Here is a 21,649-nt window from a genome sequence, read left to right as displayed (position 1 = left end):
GCAGATCCAGGGCCAGCAGAGAACAAGCCTTTCCCTAGGGTGGCCTTCTGCAAGGAGCTGCATGGGCAACCCTCAACACAAGCCTGCCTCCAGCGCATCCTGCTTACGCAGACACCAGCGTGATCCTCCTCAAGCTCAAGCCAGTCCAATTTCCCTTTTTACAGCCTTGGTTTATGCTCTAGGTTAACTTCCTCATGCTGAGGACAATTAAGTATTTCCTTTCTACTTGCTCTTAGCTGCCTGCTGAGTAATTTACAGCCCATGTTAAGGAAAAGAGAGCAACCTGCAGCTACCCTTAATCATGGTTTGTGTCAGGCTTTACCCTTGCCCTCGCTGCTGCCCCAGCCTCATTTGCTACTCCTCAGGGCCAAGCCAGGCTCTGCTTATGCCTGTGAAAAGGCAGAGGATGGACTGATGCCCAGGGATGGCTTGGAGGTCACTGCAGGATGGACTGAGCACACAGCCATGATCTGCCACAGACTTAGACTACTAGAAGTCATTGAAGTCCCAAGGAATTTGAGTTTTTTGAGTACAGCTGTTTTTCATCATTGCTCCAAGCAGTTTTTGCATCCTAGAGCCTGCTCAATGACCAGGTAAAAACTGCTGACACTAGGAGTTAGTATGTCAGGCTGGAAAACAAGACTACATGAAGAACAGCTACAAGAATAGCTTTATCTACTAGCTGTGCATCATTCCCACCAGCAAATTCACCTGCAAAACACCCAAACACAGCAGTTTTGATATAATTTATTTGTCTTGGTCTTTTTTTTTTCTTGCATAGGCATAAATTACAATCTGTTGATTAAAAAATAAAATTAACAAAACAGTGCAGCATTTGCAACAGGCTACAGCATCAAATACAAACTCATCTCCTGCCTGTAACCATCTGTTTCTGCAGGGCTAATTTGTAACACATGTAGGGCAAACCAAGGAGGAGAGAGAATAGAGGAGGGAAATGGAGTAAATAAGAGAAATTGACAGCTGTTTTGCATTTCTCCTGCCTCACCAGGCTCATCTTCTGCATCAGCACTAGGATTAAATACCCCTGAGCAGAGATGCACATGCTGAAGCAGCAGTTTTATGTGCCCTTTTCCTTTGCAGCTTGGGAAAGTGTTACAGAAATCCTGCAAAAGCTGCTGCTGCCAAGAGGCAGCTGGCTGGCCTCTCAGTACAGCTGCTCAGGCTGCAGCCCAGCACCAATGCAGAACTTGGGGGCTGGAAAACCATACACAGCCTCAGTATGCCTTCCTGGGGATCCTCATGCAGTTGGCATGGTGAGGCCTCTAAAACCAGCACTGTCCCCTAGAGAAGAGCATAAATGCCCAGGGTGACCTCTCACTGGTATCTCCAGGGGGTTTTACCTCAGAACAGCAGAGACTCATCTCCAAAGACAGGGCACGCTTGCCCTGTAAAGCCATCCACTCCCTACCCCATAGCCAGCAGTTAACACCCCCTTGGAAGGAGCAGAGACCCCACTCCCACTCCATTCTCAGGGAAAGAGGTCCCCCTTCCCACCTCTCACCAGCATGCCTGCTCTACCACAAAATCGTTTTTCCTTGGGCAAAGACCCTATCAGCCCTGACAGCCTGACCCAGAGGCCAGGGAGCCAGAAGGGACATAAGAAAAGGGGTTTTCCAGCCTTGTGGTTATGGCATTTGCTCTAGCAGCCAGAGAACCCCTGGGGAAGGGGGGAAAGCTTCATCTCTGCTCTCTCTTTGTATTTCAATTAAATACAGGAGCTGCTCTGCCGAGCCTGGGACAGGTCTAGGCATTCATAAAAGCACAACTCCATGTGCACAGGGCACTCACGGACATGACTCCAAGGCAAGCAGGCAGCTGTAGACAAGTTTAAAATAACTTTGGCTGTGGATGCCAAGAATTAAGACTACGCTCAATATAGGAGAGATTTTATCGTCACTGGATCTGGCTGCGGGTCTGCTTTCTCCCAGCAGCAGGGCCTCCCAGCTCTGCAGAGGGCTCGACAGGGTAATTTCAGTCTGTTGGAGATGGGGCTGCGCCCTTTGGGCTCGCTTCCTTTGCTTGGAGCGAGGTAGACCCCTCCAGAAGGGACATGGTGCCATCATCCTCGTTCCCTTGTGCTGGCACAGAGGGGATCAGGGCTCAGCACCTCTGCCCGACACACATCAGGGCATGCTGAAGGGAGACGCTGCTTTGGCCCCAGCCCCTCCTCTATGCCCCTCGCCCTACAGTGCTTCAAGCAGAGAAGACCAGAATGGGAATCAATTCATGATGCTCACCTAGTGCTCATGGTGCCGGGGGAAGGATGATGCCAGCATCAGACAGGGCTGAAACGCTAAACATGAGCCCTTTAGCTTTTCTTTCAGTGAAACACAAGACAAATGTGGAGGCTGTAAATGCCATCCAAGAATGTAAGCCAAACTAAGCGTGATACAGGCAGCCAGGAGGTGGAGTGGCCCGATGGCCACGGCACTTGTCAGCCCAGGGAAGGTCCCCATGCATCCTTTCTGCAGTCCCCTGCTACAGCTCCCCCATCACACCATGCATACAAGCAGGATTTACCTGCCTGCTGCAGGCAGAACTCCCCATCCTGCTCCAGCACGGTCCTCTGCCAGCCAGGGCTCAGGGAACTGAGCCATGCTGGTGAGGAGAAGGCAGGAGGGGAAGGGAGCCCTTCCCAGAGAAAGGAGGTCAGCCTGCGCCAGCCATCTGCCATCAGGGACCGGGAGGTGATGGAGGCAGCCCAGAGCACTGCAGGTGGGGGGAGGCCCTGTTGCTTCCTAAGGTGCAGAGGCTGCTGGCACCTGCAAGCCCTGGGGATTGCCCCATCTCCTACCCAAGAGACCACCGAGGCACAGGGAATCGTGCAGAGCGCTGGGGCAGCAGCTCCCGCTCGCTGCAAACAGCTGCCTATGTACAAATGCAGCCATGAGCAAGAGGCCACAGCCACACGTTGCAGTCTCAGAGAACATCTTTGAAGCAAGGAGGGCAGGAGTGCCTCCAGCACCCCACTGAGCAGCAGTCCACAGAGGACTTTGTCTCTCAGGTTCAAGCTACCAAGCCACCAATGACCCTTATTTTAAATAGCTCTGCTCATCTTATTCTAGATTATCCTACTGCACACGCTATTCTCCTACTAAACAAAGCTCTAGCCCTCTCCGCGTCTAAGCCACTCACTTGAGCAGCACCACATAACATTCTCCGGTTAAGCAGAAATTGCATGGAAGAAGTCTTTTTTTCCTTTCTTACTACAAAAGAAAAAAAATCCCCAACTGGAAAATAACCCCCCTCCCCACCCCCCTTAAAAAAACCAAAACCACAGAACAAACCCAAAAGGGGAAGCAGGCAACAGGAGTTTTCAATAGCATCGTCAAGCTTAACACCAGGGAGCCGGCCAGCCAGGGGGGCCAACAGCATCACCAAGACCCGGCACAGCCACCAGCGGCAGGAGGGCTCGAACAGACTGACAGGAGCACCGGGACGGGCTCCACCATCAACGCGTGCCAAATTTCTCCCCTCCTGTTGCCCCAAACCATTAGTTTTATGTTAATACTTCATTAATACTGTCTTATTTCCCCTCTGCTGGCCCAGCATCAGAGGTCTGGAGATCTTTACCTAAACCAGCGCCAAGGCAGGAGAGATGACCCCACGTGGAGGGGAGAGACTCGGTGGCCATGAGTGGTGGCTCCCACCTACTCCAGCAGCACAGAGCCGGTCACCGCGGTCCCGTACATCGTATTGCGCCCAAGCCCGCGTGAAGCACATCACAAAATTACATACCCTTTCCCAAGCCCCGGCAACGCCAGGCGTGCCGTCAGAGAGGAGCAGGGCAATGGGGATGAGGGGCTGCGCAGACCCGATAAAAAGTTAGCTTAAAAAGTTAAAATGTCCGATAACGCACTGAAAACAAGCCAGGCTGCGCTAGGACCCACGTGGGATGCTCTTGCCTCGCCACCCCAGTCCTTGGAAGAGTGAAAGCCTCACCCCTTAAACACCAGCTCTTCTCCTCCCCAGAGGGGAGCAACTTCCCGGGGCGGCTGCTGGCACATCCCAGGATTTCTACATGCGAAGCGGCGACCCAGACGAATCCCCTCCTGCTGTCAGCCCAGCAGCATCCTCGTCCCACACGGGAGCCAGGGGTCAGTGTGCCGGCTCCCCATGCACACGGAAGCGGTAGATGCAGGTGTATTCGGGGTGTCCCCAATTGCTCAGCACCCGGAGCTCCACCAGCTGGTACGTGCCCACAGCATCACCCTTGGGGAGATGGGGAAGGAAAAACGTGAGCCCTTGAGAGCTCTCGAGGGCTCAGAGACCCCAGGGGCCCCATTTTCTTCTTGGGGTCAGGTGCTCCGAGGGCAAAGCACTTACCTCCAAGTAAAACGTTTGGATGGGGTCACCGTCATGGTTGTAGGTGAACTGCCCAAGGAGAAGACCCTCCTCCTCTCCCTCTTCCTTCAAGACCTACGGAGGGGCAGGGAGGCAGAAAAGGAGAACCGGGGGTGATCAGAGAGGGAGACCAGAGGCAATGAGTGCACCCAGGGCAGAAGAGGGAGACGGAGACACAAGCACGCTTGGCCCCTGCTCCTGCTCTTCCAGGCCAAAACAAACAAATGGGGACAGGGGACAGTGGGGAGGGATGGGGGGGGAAGACCGAGAGTTACACCTACTCAATCCCCTCTCTCTGTGTCCCCCTAAAACCCCTCCTGAAGCCTGGTGCTCCCCCTCTCCCCCCAGTACCGCTTCTTCCTCCTCTTCAGGATAAGACCAGCACCCCAGAGCACCCCACAGCCAGGTATGGGGCTCACTAGCCCTCTCCTCCCGCACCCTCCCGCCGTGTTCCCCTGCTCCTCCCTTGGGTCCGGGCGAGGGCACTCACATAGACAGCAAAGTCCTTGGGGGCACTGGGGATGGTCCCCTGGGGCGAGAGGGCTTTCGGGATGTGCTCCAGCGTCACGGCCGTGGGGCGGATGATGCCAGAGAGGCGGATGACGGCAAAGCCCTGGGACCCACGAAATGCCCAGCAGTTCCCGGGGTTGACGTCTGGCTACGAGCACGGGAGCGAGACACCAGCAATGTTAATCACTGTCAGTGCCATTTTTCTCCCCCCAACATCAGCCTGGCCGCTTGCTTGAAGCGATGAGAGCCCAATAAAACCCACCAAGCCCGCACAAGAACCAGCCTGGCCGGTCCTCCCCCTCAGTGGGGTCTCACCCCGAGGGTGCCCACCTGCAGGATGACACGGGGGGACTGTGAGTGGTACCACAGGGGGATGCCAAACAAACTCAGCAGCGCCGTCCGTGTCTCGTAGGTCTCCGAGCAGCGAGTGTTGATGACGCTGGCCCCTGGCATGGAGAAGGGACAGCAGCAGGTAAGCTGCATCCCAGCACCCTGTGGTCCCCTCCCCAGGATGGCTGGCTCGTCCTGGGTGGGCAAAAGCCCCCCGATCACCTACCTGCTGACTCCAGGGCGTAGTCAACCATTCCCACGCGGTCCTCGCTGTAGCGCTTCAGGGCCTGGCCCACGATGAGATGCACTTGCTGCAGCAGGAGCAGAGGGTACAAGAGGGGTGAAGGGCCAGGGCAAGCGTCCTGCCCCCCACCCGCCTCCACCCTGCAGGGACGGAGAAGGCGCAAGGACCTTCCCGCAAAACAGCCAGGGCATGAATCACCATAGCAAAAACAACAGGACATGCATTTGGCTGGGAAGCCTCGTTAGATGTTGCTAAAAATACCCCAGACAAGAGGAGCTGTGCAATGAAGGGGCAACACCCAGGCACGCTGGGCTCGCCCGGCCCCATCCCAAAAGAGGGGCTGGCTCCAGGGGACGAGGGGCATCCTCCAACAGGTACCAGACACAACCTGACAGCCCACCCAGTCCTCCCCAGCATCATCTGCTGGTCCCTCCTGCCCCATCCTGCAGGACTGATGAGAGCTCTCCCCATCCAGAAAAGGGGGAGCTGGCCAGAGCATCCTCCTAGAGCCAAACCCAGCCCCAGGAGCTGGGACCCTGCAGCACCACTGCGGGTCTAAACTTGATGGTGCGCACAAAGCTGGCACAGACTGCAGGGACTGCTAATCCCAGCTTGATCCCTCCCTCCACTACCTCCGCAGGGAATTGCCAACAACTCTTTCCAAAGCAAGCAGGCTCATTTTTTCCCTTGGTGTCATTCTGCTGAAATGCTTTGCCCCAAATGACTCGGCAGCGCTGCTGAAGAACAGGGCTAAGCAAGATGCTGAACCCGTGGAAACATTGCTGGCACCTGCCCCATCTTCTGGGTGAAAGATGCACAAGCAGAAACTCAGATTTTAAGACAGCAAAGAGCCTTGCAGGTGTGCAGATATCGCCACCTGCAACCCCTTCCAGGCAACAGGGTGCAGACACAGCCCAGGGGAGGCTGGCAGCAGAGAAGGGATGGAGGAGTTTCAGGGATGCTCTTGCCAAGTTGGATGTGAGCCCAGGATCATTGTCCCAGCTGTAAGGGCTGTCCCCACGGCTCTGTCTTCTGCTAGGCACGCATGCCAGCCCCCCCCCCGCACACATGCAATGGGGCACAGCCCCCGATCCCACACCTGTGGTCACCATCACATCCCTGGGGCTCAGGCCAGCACTCACCTCCTCCGTCACCCCCGCAGTCCCCCCTTGCCGTAGGGCCACTCCAATACCAGCCTGAGCATCCCGTGCCGACAGCTGCCGGTCCTCTAAGACTTTGGCCAGGATCTTGCGCTCCAGGGCCTGGAGCTCTGCTTGCAAGTCTTCCCGCTGGAGGATGAAGCCAGCGGTGCCGTCCTGCCGGGACTGCGACAGGAACTGACTGACCCACGCCGGGAACTGCGCTTCCACCTGAACGGTGGGGACAGAGCTCAGCCCTGGGGCAGGGACCCTCGCACCTCCCTCTGTGAACAGGGTGGGGACTGGGGACTCACATCAGCCCGCACCGCCTTGAGCTGCTCCAGCATCCCCTCCACATGCTTCCCCATCACCTCCTGGTCCGACTTGAGGCCCGCCAGCTCCCTCCTCACCGCTGCCACCTCCTGCTCCAGCTTGCCCACCTCCTGCTGGAAGCTCCCTCGCAAGCCCTCCTGCGCTGAGCTGTGCCGAGAGAAAAGCAACAAAACCTTGCGCCGACAGTCCCAGCTCCCCTCTGCAAACTGGGGGAGCAGGTTCGTCCCCCATCACCTATGCTCAAACCCCATCTCCAGCCCCAAACAGTTTTCATTCCTGTGACAATGACCTCTTCTACTGCATCCCGTGGGAAAACATCCCCAGCTCACCCCTTGGCTGAAGGGCCACATTCCCCATGAATGCGGCAAGTGTCGCTTGCTGCAATCGCCCTTTGAGTCCTGCTGCCAGCCAGGGCACTTTCTTGCCAACATACCCACATATCCATCCCTCCTTTCCCCCCAAGACTGTACCCCTCAACCTCTCCTTTGCCCCAAGCAAACTAGACCTGGAAACCCCTCCTAAGCCTCGCTGTGGGGATTTCACCCTGCTACCCGCCTGCCCCTAACAGAGCGGTGGCTCTGCCTGGACAGCCAGCGTTACCTTTGCCACTCCGAGTTCAGCTCCAGCAAGCGTGCCTCCATCTCCTGCCAGGAGAAGGGGAAGGGGTGAGACCTGCGATGCCAGTGGTGGGGATGTCCTGCCTGGGTACCACCACACGCTTATCCCCCTTACCTGAGAGGCTTGTGCCATCTTCCCCAGGCGCCCGTCTAAATCTCTCTGCACCTGAGCTTGGAGGGCATCCAGCTCGCCCTGCAGGGTGAGGAACAGGGGGGAACATCAGAGCCTGGTCCCACATGCCCCCATCTCCCCACGTGCCCCCTGCACCCCTCACCTGGAGGTGGCTGGTCAAGTCATCGCGGAGATGCTCCTTCAGCCCTACATCCCGGCGGCTCATCAGCCCCTCCAGCAGCACCAGGACGTCCCCCGGGGGTGGCTCTCCCCCCGGCGCCACCGCTGCTGCCCCCCGCCGCAGCTCCCACCGTGACACCTCGGCCTCCAGCGCCTCAAAGCGCTTCTCCAGGGCTTGGAAGCGAGCCAGGAGCCGGTGCTCCCCCCGCAGCCCCTGCAGGCAGCAAAGGCAGGGTGCGATGCTGTCCCCCGGGGAGGTGCAGACCCCCGGGAGGCCGCCTGCTCCACAGGGGACCCAGGCCACCCGGTCCCCAGGGTCAGTGGCATCTTATTCATCTGCTGCTTCCCAGGAGAGGGCAGATGTTCCCCCTGCTCCATCCCTGGGACACCCGGAGAGTGAGATGGCCACAAGCTGGGGGAGCCATTTCCACCAGCGCGGAGCCACCATCTGCCCCATCCTCCACCTCTTCCCCATCCCCTGGAAGGGCTCCTTCAGCCATGGACCACACTGTCCTGGCTCTCCCTGCAAGGCACCCACCCCACCCGGGCCACCGCTGTGCCTTTGCCAAGGCTTACCTGGTCCAGCGCAGTCAGGTCCCCTGCCCCAGGCACATCCGAGGAGGAAAGCTTTCCAGCTCCCCGCCACGGGAAGGCAGGGAAGCTGAGTGTCGACAGCCCGTATGGGTAGAAGTACCAAGCTCCTGGGCATGCGGGGAGATGAGATGGTTAAAATGGCAAGCCGGTAAGGGGCCACAGCAGGGGACAGGGTGGACGTGCAGAGGCTCGGCCATCAGCATCACTTAGGGTTACCAGGAAGCCCCAGCACAGGGGTGCAGATGCACCAGGGTACCAAGAGCCACGAGCACTGAGCTCAGGGCCATCCCATCCCATCCCATCCCCCGGGTACAGCGGTGGACTGCTCTGCATTGCCCCAGGTCTCAGGGCAATAGACGGAGCCAGGCCGACTCACCGTAGGCAGCAGCAGCAAGGAGCAGGAGGAGCAGCAGCAGAAGCAGGGACCTCTTCAGCCACGGGTAGCGCCTGGAGCATGGAGAAGAAAGAGGCACCTGTAGGACTGCAGCCACCTTCCCCCACCACAGCACTCCTCTGGATGGGGGCCAGAGGGAAAGCAAAGCCCAGCTGGGTTTCGGCACAAGACACCCACCCCACGCATGCCGGGCCCTGCAGGGCACCCCCTCTCCGGGGTCCTGGGGGTTTTCCCCACGCCTCCCCCATCCCAGTGTCCCACCGCCATGCTCACCTGGAGAAGTGGACACCACCCAGGCCGGGAGCTGTGCCAGTGAGGTGGTGCCAGGCAGCTGCCAGCCCCGAGAACAGCCACGCCACGAACCGAACTGCCGGGAGAGAAACCGAGCCTCAGGTGGGGTCCCGGCAGAGAGGTCCCCTCCGTCCCCGAGAATGCTCCCACAGGGGGATAAAACCCCTCCACCCAACGAGGGAACAACACACACGGAACGTGGGGAGGGGAGACGCTGGCAGGGAAAAAAGGTGCTGCTAGAAGCCCCTCCGCCAGCCCTCCACTCACCTGGGGAGGTGAGCACCTGCCAGAGGAAGGAGCCCACCCGGGAGACTGCAGTCCTCAGCCCTGACCCAGAGCTACTCTGGCCTGAATAAAAGTGACCTGGAAAGGAAAAAGCAAGGCAGTAAGTCACCAAACAGAGCCTGCATCCCTATGCATCGTCCAGGGCAAAGGATTTGCACAGAGGGTGGAATGCATGGGGGGCTGGCAGCACCCTGGGCACAGCCAGGCCCTGGACTGGTCCCCTTGGGGACGTCTCCCCCAGCATCCCTGCCACCGCAGAGAGGCTGGTGCATCCCTACCGGCGTAGTCGTCTTCCGAAGAGTACCCAGATGAAGAAGCATAGGTGTCGTACGTCTTGCTCTCCAGCAGCCCGTTGATCTTACTGGACTCTGTGTCCCCTGTGCCTCTTCTCCTCCTGGTGGAGAGATCCCCACCTGCCCCCAAAACACAGAGTCCCGCTGAGAAACCACCCACCCCCACCGGGGGCAACCCCGTCAGCTGGCCTGGGGGGCTGCCCCAACACCCCCCCAGTGCCCAGGGGGGTCCCCAGCTGCCACGGGAGGGAGGGCTCACCCCAGTACGTGCTGCTGTCCAGGGCATCGTCCAGCACGGAGCTGCCCAGGGCAGCGAGGCCCCGGCTGCCCCCCAGGTAGGACTCGCTCATCAGGGACTCGCTGTAGTAGGAGGTTTGGGTGCTGGGGGCAGGAGAGAGGCGCTTCGTGCTGCTTGATTTCCTCCTGATCGTCCTGCCGGGGGTGAGAACGGGCTCATCAGCCATGCGTGGTTACGGGGTGGGGTGGGGGGTGTCACGGTGCACCCGTGGGGGAGAAATGGGGAATTCACCCCAATCCCTCGGCTGGCATCACTTCCCCCTGCACCCCGCACCGCACCGGATGGCAGCAGGTTTCAGAAGGTGCAACCGCTGCTTTGCGAAAGGCCTTCCCGCCTGTCCCCAGGCAGCTGCCGCACCACTTCCGCTCGCATCGCTGCGGTTTTCCGGCCCGGCACTTGCAGCGTACCTCCCTCCCGCCATCAAGCCGGAGGCGGCCACGGCTGGGAGGAGGCACGCAGCCACCCCAAGCCACCCAGGGCAGCCTCCCGTGCCGGGGCAGGGGGGCACGCAGAGCTGCCAGGGGCGGGGAGCACGGAGCTTTTGGTGGAGCGGGGGCACAGCTAGTGCCAAGGTGGCCAGCGGCCGTGCGGAAACAGGCAAGCTCGCCGTCATGCTCCCTTCTGCAAGCCGCCCCGATGCCCCACCCCGAGAAGGTGCCCCATCTGCAGCGTGGGACGGCGTGCCCTAGCCGCGTTTGGGAGAGGGGAACCCCCCCACCCCTGCACCCCACTGACCTGCCAGTGCTCTCCTTGAAGGGGAGCTGCTGGCCCCCCAGCAGGGAGCTGCTGCTGCTGCTGGTGGTGGCATCGTCGTCCCCGGGGTAATAGCGCGTGGTGACGAGGCGCTGGCTGCGACGGGACATGGCGGCAGCACGGGGGGTCACGGTTCACCTGGGGGGCCGGTGGGAGAGGAAAGTGTCAGTGGGAGACACCCCACTGGCGGGGGACGCCGCTCCTGCAGCCGGGGTCCCGGCACACACCGAAACCCCCTCCCGCGCAGGCGGCCGAGGGGTGCCCGCTGCGGCTGGGGGTGCTCCGAGCCCGCCGCGGGGCACCTGCTGCCCCGGGCCGCCCCGCCGCCGAGGCCGAGCCGATGGAGCCGCCCGCCCCGCCGCCAGCGCGGCCGCCTCCCCTTATAGGGTTATAAACCCCCTTCCCTCCCCTCCCCTCCCACGGGCCACCCACGCGAGCACCCACCCACCCACGCGCGGAGCCGCTGCCCCGCCGGCCCCTCCGCACCCCCCCCGGCCCGGCCCGGCCCACCTCCCTCCGGCCCCGGTACGAGCCGCCCGCCCGCAACTCCTCCTCCCCGCACCCGCCGCGCCCCGCCCCACGCAAACCCACCGGCGAGTGGCGCACAGCGCGAGTGGAGCCCCCACCGCCCCTCCGGCTGCCGCCGCCGCTCCGCTCCCTTTTGTTTTGCGGGGGAAGGCGGCCCCCGCCCCCCCCGACTCCTCCCTCCCCCCGCCCCCGACTCTTCCCCTCCCCCCCCCCCCGCCGCCCCGCCCCTCTGCACCGCGCGCGCGCGCCCGCCGAGACCGCTGCGGGGGGGCCCTTCCATGTCCCCTTCTTTATTATTATTGTCGTTATCATCGTCATTATCATTATCATTATTATTATGGCTATTGTCTTCTTCTTCTTCTATTTTATTTTATTTATTATTATTATCGTCATCATTTTGGGGGGAGGGCCCATCCCCACCCCCTGGCTGCCCACGGCGGTCACCCACGGGTCGCCACACGCCTCAGCCCCGGGGGTGCTCCCCCCACCCCTGCCGGCCAAGGGCCGCAGGCAGCCCGCGCTGCCAGGCGAGGGCAGGCTCCCGGGCAGGTCCCGTGGGTGATGCCGGCCCGAAACGGGGGCTCCCGGGTGCAGGGCCGCGCCCCCGCCCCGTGTGGGTTTTGCTGGCCGGTTTGCCAGCCCCGGTGGGGTGGGAAATACCCGGCACCCCACGCACCACCCGGCACGAAGGCATGGCCGAGCCCGTCCCCGCGGCACAGGCAGCCCCGCTCGACGCCCGTGTGCCCACGCCGCCTCGACCGGGCGGGCGGGTTCTGCTGCTCCCCGGGCCCGTGGCCGCAGACACCCCGTTACCATCCCTCTCACCCCACGGGCGGCCGGGCCGGCTCGGCAGCGGGGTGCGAGCCAAAGCCGGCTGCTCCCGTGGGACTTGAACGCGCGGCTGTGCAGCAGGGACCTTGGGCAAACTCGCCGGGCTGAGAAACCAGCCGCCCTCCCACACCCCGGTTTCTAAATCTGACAGCGCCTCGGAAAAAGATTTGCCTGGGGGGCTCGGTGAGGGGGGGGAACCGGCCGCCTGTGTCCAGACACGGCTGTGGGGCCGCGTCCGTGGGGCACGGGGCGGGAACAGCCCCGGCGGCTTTGGGTATGGCGGCAAAAAAGCATTTGCAGAAAGGGTTAAAAATATGAAGGCGTCAGAACGTCAGAAGGGGAGTAACCTGTTGCAAAACAGCCCCGAAACCTTTTCCTCCCCATGCGGGGATTTGGTGCTCAGGCTGGGGCAGAAGCAGGAGGACGTCCCACCGGCGTCGGGGGGGCACACCACAACAAACCCTAATTCAGAGTCCCTGGCCCCGTTGTGTAACGCAGACAAGATCCTCTTTGTCTCAATTTTTGTTTTTTTTCTCCCTTTTGAGCCCATTTTTTGTTCCGGCCTAAATCTCTGCCTGGCTTTTCCAGGGCAGCTCCATTTCCCGCTGCACCAGCCACCCTTCTTCACCCTTTCCTGCGGCTTCCCATCGCTCTGCGGGTGACCGGCCGGGCTGGAGGACATCTCTCCTCCCTGGTGGCACCTTTACCTCTGGCCATGCCAACGCCAACCCTGTGCCCCGTCCTGGGGACACTGGCAGTGGCCTTAGCGATGGCACCTGCCCCAGCTGACATAACCCTGCCGCAGATTAACCCCCCTGGGAGGCTCAGGGGATAAGCTGGGTGCTGAGCCACCGGGCACTAAATAGGGTGCACGGCCCCGGGTCAATCCGTCCCCTCCCAAGAGCCACTTTTTCGGGCAGGGAGGGAGCCGGCAGCTGTTCCCAGGGGATCTGAGGTGATGCTGGGGGTGGAGTGGGGCTTGTCCCCCCCCTTGCTGCACCCCTGGTGCTGCGGCAGAGGCAGCGATGCCAGAGCCATGGGGGTTTTCAGGTAGGAAGAGTGGGGCAGGGATAAGTGGTGAGTGGCTGGGAGCTCTTGTGCCTCAGTTTCCCCACACTAGCAGTGGGGAGCCTCAGCTCTCTTTTTGGGGGTCACCAGGGCATTGCCGTGCTGGTGGGGGGGGGGGGGGGGGCAGAAGGAGCTTGCCAACTGCTCGAGTTTGGCAGCTGTTGCTGGGGAAAGGCAGGAAAAATGCCTACCCTTTCCTAAAAGGCTTTGGAGGGCTGAAGCGACATGTCCAGGCGCGCAAGGACAGGCCAGGGCTGGGAAAGCAGCCCCAGCCGGGGAGATCTCAGCTCGTGTCTTCTCCACTAGGCCAACCTTTTTATTTAAATACCCTCCCCGTCCCGGCTATCCTTACAGCCCGCTTCCCTGGTGCATCACGCCGCTGGCTCCGGTGCCACCGAAAACTGACGCTACATGGAGTCAGAGCTGCACGCCGGTCCCTGTATCGCCCTTGACAGCGCACCAAAATACCCCAGCCCAGAGGGGTACCAAGCCCCCCATCACACCCGTGACCCCACATCATCCACCAGCACCTCGTCCGGGTGGGCCGCCCCCGCCAGGCAGCGTCCCACCGCCGCCAGCACCTTCCCCAGGCGACGGTCCAGTGCCCGCAGGTGGGGCTCGGCCAGGACGGGGGCCAGGGGGTCGGTGGCCAGCGCCTCCCGCAGCAGGTCACTCAGGCGGTAGGGCTGGGTGGCCAGCAGCTGCAGCCGCAGGTAGGTCGACTTCTTGATGCTGCCGAAGAGGAGGAGGGAGCGGTCTCAGCCCGGGGAACCTCTCCCCGATGGCAGCTCTGGGGTGGGCGGCGGGAGACCCTTACCTGCAGCATTGCCGGAGGGGGGCCAGGATGGACGGTTCGTCGCGTGAGTGCGTGCCAAAGCTGGGGGGAGAAGACCACCGGCCGGCATCAGGGCGGCAATGCCCTACAGCTCAGAGCCCAACGCAGGGTGTGTTTCGGCAAAACCCGCGGTCTCCCCCCACTCCTTTGCTGGGATTGCTTCCCCACCGTCCCACTTTACCCGCGACCGTTGTCCAGGTGGAGCAGGAAAGTGTCGTTCCCAAATTTCTCAAAGGTCTCGTAGTGGTGCCGGTCCATGTTGCCTGCGGCGGGGCAACAAATTTCCCATCGGGTGGTGGGCCAGGAGGCAGGAGCAGGGACACAGAGCACCCTCCTGGTGCGAGACCGAAACCCGGAGGCTGGGGAAAAGGGCTGGGGGCACCTCTAAGGTGCCCATCTGGTGGCCACGGCCGTGGGGGGGACCCGAGCAGACCCCGTGGGGCCTTCCAGGCCCTTTCTCATCCTGGCAGCCCCATGGAGGAACAACAGCGGCAAATGGAGCAGAAGTAATGGCAAAGGCACGGCTGTGCGGCCAGGGACGAGGAGACGGGAAGCTCTCCAAGTCAGATGATGGCAGGGGAACAGCACGCGGACGAAGGATCGGCCCCGGGGACGGGAGAGGCAGTGCAAGCCCCGGTGAGCATCGCCGCAAGCCCCGGTGAGCATCGCCACCAGCCCCAGCTCCGCAGCGGCTGCTCGTGGGAGCTTGCCAGGAGGCTTCCCATGCCTGGGCTGTTCAGCTGGGATCTCCCCAGCATCTCTTGTCCTTCAGCTTCTGCCTGGGACGTGCCCTAGCAGCACAGCCCTTTGCTCTCCTTTTGGGTAAGAGCGCAGCTCTCTGCAGCCGTGAGCAATGGTTTGGCCAACAAACCTTGCAGGGTGCGGTACCGTGGGATGCGGAGCCCTTTGGGCCTCTCGGTCCCAAGGGGCCCCCGCAGCCCCCAGTGCCGGCACGGTGGGGCTCACCCATAAGGAAATCGAGGACCGCCATGTCGATGAGGTCGAGGAGGCGATGGCCCTTGTCGTAGGGCGGCGTCTCTCGCACCTGAGCACAGTAGTTGGGGTTCAGCTCCCACCTGCGGGCAGAGGCCGGGGCGGGGGACGGGGCCGTGAGAGCGGCCGTGGGGTGGCTCCCTCCTGTCCCACAGCTCTGCTGCCCCATGCCCCCCATGCCCCCCGTGCCCCCCGTGCCCCCCGTGCCCCGGCTCACTCAGCCTTCTTGCTCTTGTGGTAGGAGCGGCGCCAGGGGCTGCGCCAGGAGCGGCGCTTGGCCAAGGTCTTGTCAGGCAGCAGGGCAGCCATGGAGCCCTCCAGCCGGTCCGGCTTGCCGCAGAGGGCGTGCTCGGTGGAGCAGTAGTAGGAGCACTCCCCGTAGAAGCAGACATTGCCCGCTGGCCATGGGGACAAAGGAAAGGTTGACGAAGAGCAGGAAGGCAACGAGCCTGCTACCCCCATGCAGGGTGGTCCGGCGGGCGGCTGGGTGAGGATGCTCCATGCAGCGTGGCCATGTGCACCAGCAAAGCAATGGCAAGGAAGGCCTTGAGGAGCAGAGCCCTGCGGCAGGGGACCCGGCGGGAGCTGGAGCAGTCCCCAAAGGGACGGTTTGCCCTGGTGCAGGGGGAGCCAGGGCAGGGGGAGCCAGGGCAGGAACAGCCACCTCCAGGTGAGCTCCATGTGGTGGCTGCAGGAGAGGATGAACGGCATGAAAGCTCACCTGGGGAGATGAAGAAAGTCTTGGCCAGTTTCTTGTCTGTAGTGATGTCACGAATCTCCTTTGTTATATTGACCAAACGGCCGGAAACTGGGGGGATTCGCCGGAAATCCAGGATCCTGAAACACAGAACTTGGAACCATTTCTTGTCGACCCCAGCTGGTTTTCACAACGAGTTACCAAAATCGCCGTGAGACGCAGGTATCCCTCACAACGAGGAGGAAGAGGTGGGATGAAGGAGCAGTTTCTCTGCTGCTTTGCTGTCACGGGAGAGCAGAGTTGGATGCAAAGTTTGCGCTCACCTGTCCAGGTGGAAGGCTGCAATCTCTGCGTTGTGCCGCTCAAAGTCTGAGAAGTAGAAGAAGTCGATGGGGGTCTCCTGGTCCCGGGTCTGCCTGGGAGGGGAGGGGAAGGTAGGGGCGATGGCCATGGACAGGGTCACCCTGAGCGTGGGCTTGGCTCCAAACACCCCTCACCTTGCGTCCCTGGTGCCACTGAAGACACAGCCAGACCCACTCTCCTCCAGTCGCTCCCCGCTGGGTGGTGCAGCCCCAAACCCCCCAGCCAGGCCCCCACACACCCCCTGCTCCCAACCCAAGGGCTGGGAAGCTCTCATGGACTGGAGGGTCCTGAATGGTCCTCATGGACCATCTTCTTCTTTCCACCACTGGAGGTCACTACCCCATCACAAGCTGTGCCCAGCCTGCCGCAAGCACCACCAGGGAAGGGAGGGGAAGGGAGGGGAAGGGAGGGGAAGGGGACCATCCCGGTCGGCTCAGTGTTGGGCGGTGGGGCTGAGGAGAGGCAGCGCACGAAGCATTTCTCCATTTCTCCCTCCATGATCTCCTCCGGCTGCTCCTTGCCGCCTAATGGGACCGTGCGGGCGGGGTATGGGGCTGTCCCCGGCTCTACTCACTTCATGGGCTTGAAGAGGGCCTGCCCGTAATTTGGGAATGTCATGATGAGCTTGAGCTGGGTCCCGCCGGACTTCTGGACTGAAAGGGGGCATACAGGGATGAAGGAGGCGGGCAGCAGGCAGTGGGGCAGGGGTGCGGGCAGGGGTGCGGGCAGGGAGGTCGTACCCGAGCTGACGATCCTCTGCGTGGCCAAGTCCCGGAGGAGGGTGGGCATCAGGGGGTCCCGGCGGGGGTACAGCTCATAGCGGTTGATGCCGACGTGGAATTTGAGCCAGGTGGGGTAGGTGTCGTAGGCTGTCTTCCCTGTCGGGAGGAGCGTCTCGGCTTTACTGTTGCTGACCCTGCAGCCCGACAGCCACCGCCACCCCAACAACAACGACAGTGTTTAGTTGGGGCAGGACTGGTCTCGCGTCCCCAGGCCCTTCCCAGGAGCTGGTGCATGGAGGGCGAGGTGGGGGGAAGGCCCAGCACAAGCCCTGGATGCTGACGAAACCCCCTGCCCCATGTGCTTCCTTGGGGCTCCTGGCACCTGGGCAGATCCCACCCATGGCTGGTGGCCAGGGAGACCTGCCGGCACGGCTGGAGGGGGCTCAGTGTCTTCCCCCATGGAAAATCCCTGGGCTGATCCCGCTCCTCTCATCTGTGCCTTTATTCCCCTGCCGGAGCAGCTCATCTTGTTGTTTTTCCCCAAGGGATTAGCTCCTGGGAATACAACCAGCTACACCCCCCAATGTGCTCACTGGGGACACACACGCGTCCGTAACACAGGGATGGAGGAGCAGGGGCTTCCCAGCCATCCCCAGCACCGACCTGAACTCCCACCCTCAACGTCCAGTTCCCCTTGGATGGGTTTGTCGCACACCCCTGGTTTCCCCAGGGGATGAGTTTGGGTTAGCACTATTCCTATCTCTGTGCCTCCTGCAAATTTGCAGTTTTCTGGCATTCAAGGGAGGATCCTGGGGGTATCTGCCCCCCTCTGCACCAGCACCCACAGGCACTGCAATGGGACAGTCCGGCCCAGGGCATCTATAACCAAATCCACATCTCTCTCTCTAGGAAAATGCAGACTGTGCCACAATTTCATCAAACCAGACCCATGTCCCATGGTTATCCATAGGGGAGGTGGTCCTCAGGGACAAGGCAAATGCTCATTTGTGGAAACCAGCTCTTAAACCAGCTTTGATTCTCTCCCAGTTTTAGCAGCCACCATGGTGGTGTGCTTTGGTGTGCTTTTGGAAGGTGTGCTTTCCGTAAGGAAGCTGCTATGTGTTATCAACGCTAAAGCTTTTAATATCTTCCCTCCTAATTAGAGGTTAGTAGTCCAGTGATAAAAATAGGCAGCCGGCAGCGGTGAGCTCACCATACGGCCGAGCCTAAAGAGGTCAGGTGATGTCCTGCAAAATGCAGGACAGGAACGGTCTCACGGTAAGAGGTAACCTACATTGCAGGCTTTGCATCTCCAACGTGTCGGGAGAGGGGCTAAAACTGGTTAGAAATCTGGAGTGGGGAATTCCTCACATATATATAGAGAGAGACCAAAGGCTAGTCTGCACTGGGGAGGGAAAGGAGATGAGGAGATCACCTGAAAGATACCCTACATAATACTATGAATAATTCAAGAGTCTCCTTTGGCTTCACGATGTGCTACAAGCTCCCAGGTAGCAGCCCAGAAATTCAGGGCTAAGAGAGGATTTGGGGCACGAGAAGAGCGCGCTCAGCAATCGGGGCCCCTCCGGGGTAGGATGTTGATCTATGCAGGGAAACAACGTGTTTGGTCCCTGCCGCCTGTCCCCTCAAACCCACGTATTCCCCAAAAGCAAGCCAGGGCTGAGCTCACTCCTCACCATTCGTCACTCCCACTGCTGCGCAGGCTGAACTTCTCCATGGGGTTGACGACAAACAGCTTGTCTTTCTCTGTCACCTCTGGGATTGGGATGTTGTAAAGGGGGTGCTTGAAGAGCGCTGCCAGCTTTGACCCCTCGGTCTGCCTTGCATTCCCCTCTCCGCGCTGGTGCTGGACTCCCGGCTCTCCAGCCCTTGCGTGCGGCCCCGCTCCCTGCAGCTGGGAGCTTTTCTCCAAGGAGCCGTTGCTGCCGCTGAAATCCTGAAGGATTCGCAGGCTCAGCTTTTTGGGGCTGGCCAGTACGGGGCTGTCTGACAGGACACCCGAGGCTTTCGGTACTTTTGCATCGCAGCCGCGGGGCCTGCAAGCTGTGGGGATAGCCAAATCCATCGCCAGGTGCACCAGGAGGGCCAAGAGCAGGAGAAAGAGGAGGCTGACTTTAAATTTCCTTTGGAAAAGCGTTTGCAGCTGGCGCCGCATCCTTCCTCGCCCAAGACGCTCAGCAAGGGGTGGGCACCCACCCGGGGCTAAAAGAGAGTTGGTGCGGCCGCAGCCTCTGTGCAAAAATAGGAGCAAGGTGTCCTGGATTTACAGCATCGCAGCAAAAGAGCAATCGGTGCAAAGGCAGCGTCGCAGGAAAGATCTGTCACCGTGGCACCTCACAGAGTGATGCTGCCGAGCCGGCAGCGGGATGGGACGGGAGGCTGTGGTGGGGTTTATCAGCGCTGATAAGGGGCAAGCTGGCACCGCCAAGGTTAGCATGAACGGGGCAAGTTCCAAATCAATAGCCACAAGGCTGGCTCGGGGACAGCGATGGCTGCAGATAACCCCCGTCCCGTCCCGTCCCTCCATGCTGTCACCCGCACGGGGCTGCAGAACATTTCTTGGCATACAGGGCATTAAAGCGGTTCTGCCCCCCTGCAGCACACAGCCTGCCCAGCACTAAGCAGCCCCATTCCCCACGTCCATCATATCCACGCACTCGTAATCCAGGAGAGTTTTTCTCCTGCTGCTCAGCCAGAGCAATTTTATCACCCTCCCCCATCTATTCAAAATCACTTGTACTCAACTGCCCTTTCAAAAACCACTCAAATTAGGTAAAACAAAGGGGATGGGAGTATCAGCATCAGTATCAGCTGGGAGGGGAAATGCTGGGCTGGCAGCGTAAGGAAGGGCTGCCAGACAGGTGAGGTTCACGGGCAGGGATGCTGCCAGGGCCTCTGAAGCAGGCAGGGGAGGCAGGCAGGCAGGAGTGGGGATGCTGCCCGCTGCCTCAGGCATCAGCACAGAGGGGTGGTGGGACCCACCGAGCACTGGGGAGGACTGGCAGCTTGTGGAAGGGAAGGGCAGCCCATTTTTACAAGAAATTCGCTTTTTCAGTGACACCCAGGGACACAGAGCTGGGCTGCGTAGGCAAAAACGGTTGGTGACTTGTAGGGAGGCAGCTTTGGATTTGTTAAGGGACAGAGAAGCACGGGACCACCCGCAACAAGCCTGGGGGCTTGGGTACCGATTCTGGAGCGATGCTTTTCCTCTTTTCAATTTCCCAAAGAATGCAGGGGGCATGTGAAATCCCATACATCACGCGGTCCCTTCCTCGCTGCGTGAAGTACCAGCAGCCAGCTTGGACATCCTCTCTCCAAGCCAGGGAGGGTTCGATGAGCGGTGGGCAGGAGGGGGTATGCTGGACCCCTCCTCTGCTGCCATCCCTGCACTGCCCTCTCACTCGCGCTGCCCTCTCTTCACTGTCCCATGCCGGCTCTGTCCATGCCGGGCTCGGCCCCCTCCCAGGCAGTGCGGTAAGAACGTGATGTTCCCAGTGTTCTCGGCTCGTCGTGTCCCACGGTGTGACAGTTGCCTGGAAACCATCTCCGGCTGACATCGTCAGCCGCCCCAGATTCAGCCATCCCCGCGTTCCCTTCCCCGCGCCTTGTACTAACAAGATGGCCGATGGGAGCCGGGGCTTGCGGGGAGGAGGAGGAGGAGAAGGAGGAGGAGAGCTTTCTAGCCCGGCTGGCGAGCACGAAGCCCTACAGAAGGAGCCAGGCGGAGGGGAGCAGATGGCTTCCCCGGGGAAGGGAACACAGCGTCTTGCTCCAGGAGGTTTGCTGGATCCACTCCGGACATACGGCTTGGAAAGAAGGCGCCTAGGAGGGGCTGTAGCTGGAACACGGGATCGTTAGGTCATCGCTTAGCAAAAAAAAACACCAACAAAAACCATGTGCTAACCGCTTGCATCAAAGGAGCTGGGGTCGGCTCCTGGAGCAGGGCCACGGATTTCTTTATTCCAGAGCCAGGCCTGGGAGACCGAGGGGAGAGGGAGACCCCCCTCCTTCCAGTGCCCCAAACCAGCTCCAGATTGGGCTGTGGGGGGATAGAAACGTCCCTCCCATGTCCTAGAGCCAGCTGGGGACAGGGATCCTACGGGCTGAAGCCACCCTACTGACCAGGAGTCCCATCCCCAGGCTAGGGGAGCTTGCAATCCTACCCCCCACCCCGATTTAGCATCCTATTGGAAAGTGGAGGCAGGGGCATTAGGTGGGGCACTTGCCACCTTTAGCACTTCGATGCCAGCATTAAATATTAACCAAAAGATTTTTTCGGTGAGTCAGACACGAGCCCACAGCAACGGGGAAGAGCTGGAGAGCTTCAAAGCCTGCCCTGACTGCCTGACAGCATGTCGACGTACCTCGTTGCCATGACATCATCGCAGAGAAGCGGTTGCGTTTGCACCTCTTTCTTCCTATCTCCCCCCCCAGCTCTTTCTCCATCTTCCCAGCACCTTCCCCCCTTCCCAGCAGGTTCGAGTCACCCTTGGGGCGGAGGAGGAGCCGTACATCCGAGGACATTTCCACTGCTGGCACTGAGTCAGGACTCCCCAGCAGCCGATAATGATGTTGCCCATCTCCCCTCAGTGGGGAGGGATGAAGTCACGAAGCACAGCCCTCTGAGCTGCTATCGCAGCTTTCCGGGACGGGCGGATAGGAAGGGTCATTTCGGCTGGCACTGATGCATCACCCTGCGTCTTTCATCTCCTTTTCTACATCTGACTCAGCCTGATGCCTTGATGGGTAATGGCAGCAATATGCAGGGGGCAAGAAATGAGAGGGAGACGAGAACACAATAGCAAGCCACCTGTTGCCAACTTCCCCAGCTTTCTGCTGAAAATTCGTAAGGT

At 60.6% G+C, this 21,649-nt stretch overlaps 2 protein-coding genes across 3 annotated transcripts; both read right to left on the bottom strand.

Annotated features, from left to right (window-relative positions):
* Positions 1–735: 735 nt before the first annotated feature.
* On the bottom strand, positions 736–11,430 carry SUN2 (Sad1 and UNC84 domain containing 2). Of its 2 annotated transcripts, XM_072868976.1 has the most exons (18): positions 11,330–11,430; positions 10,721–10,876; positions 9,947–10,119; positions 9,673–9,807; positions 9,377–9,472; positions 9,092–9,185; positions 8,801–8,871; positions 8,407–8,531; positions 7,814–8,044; positions 7,654–7,731; positions 7,522–7,565; positions 6,903–7,068; positions 6,592–6,819; positions 5,432–5,516; positions 5,206–5,321; positions 4,856–5,023; positions 4,348–4,440; positions 736–4,233 (listed from the first exon to the last, which is right to left on the bottom strand). In XM_072868976.1, exons 2-18 carry the CDS (start codon positions 10,846–10,848, stop codon positions 4,120–4,122), a joined length of 2,145 nt encoding a protein of 714 aa, XP_072725077.1. In that variant the 5' UTR covers positions 10,849–10,876; positions 11,330–11,430; the 3' UTR covers positions 736–4,119. The 2 variants fall into 2 exon arrangements, with proteins under 2 accessions (XP_072725077.1, XP_072725085.1); XM_072868984.1 differs by lacking the exon at positions 7,814–8,044.
* A 2,232-nt stretch (positions 11,431–13,662) lies between these two features.
* On the bottom strand, positions 13,663–18,951 carry LOC140644092 (extracellular serine/threonine protein kinase FAM20C-like). Its single transcript, XM_072846639.1, has 10 exons — positions 18,473–18,951; positions 16,794–16,969; positions 16,628–16,706; positions 16,014–16,106; positions 15,715–15,830; positions 15,211–15,391; positions 14,967–15,076; positions 14,182–14,263; positions 13,983–14,042; positions 13,663–13,897 (listed from the first exon to the last, which is right to left on the bottom strand). The coding sequence occupies exons 1-10, from the start codon at positions 18,949–18,951 to the stop codon at positions 13,663–13,665; spliced, it is 1,611 nt and encodes a 536-aa protein (XP_072702740.1).
* Between the last annotated feature and the right edge of the window lie 2,698 nt (positions 18,952–21,649).

Source organism: Ciconia boyciana, chromosome 1 (genome assembly GCF_034638445.1).
Source record: "Ciconia boyciana chromosome 1, ASM3463844v1, whole genome shotgun sequence".
Lineage (NCBI taxonomy): Eukaryota > Metazoa > Chordata > Aves > Ciconiiformes > Ciconiidae > Ciconia > Ciconia boyciana.
This window is presented reverse-complemented; position numbering and strand designations above follow the sequence as displayed.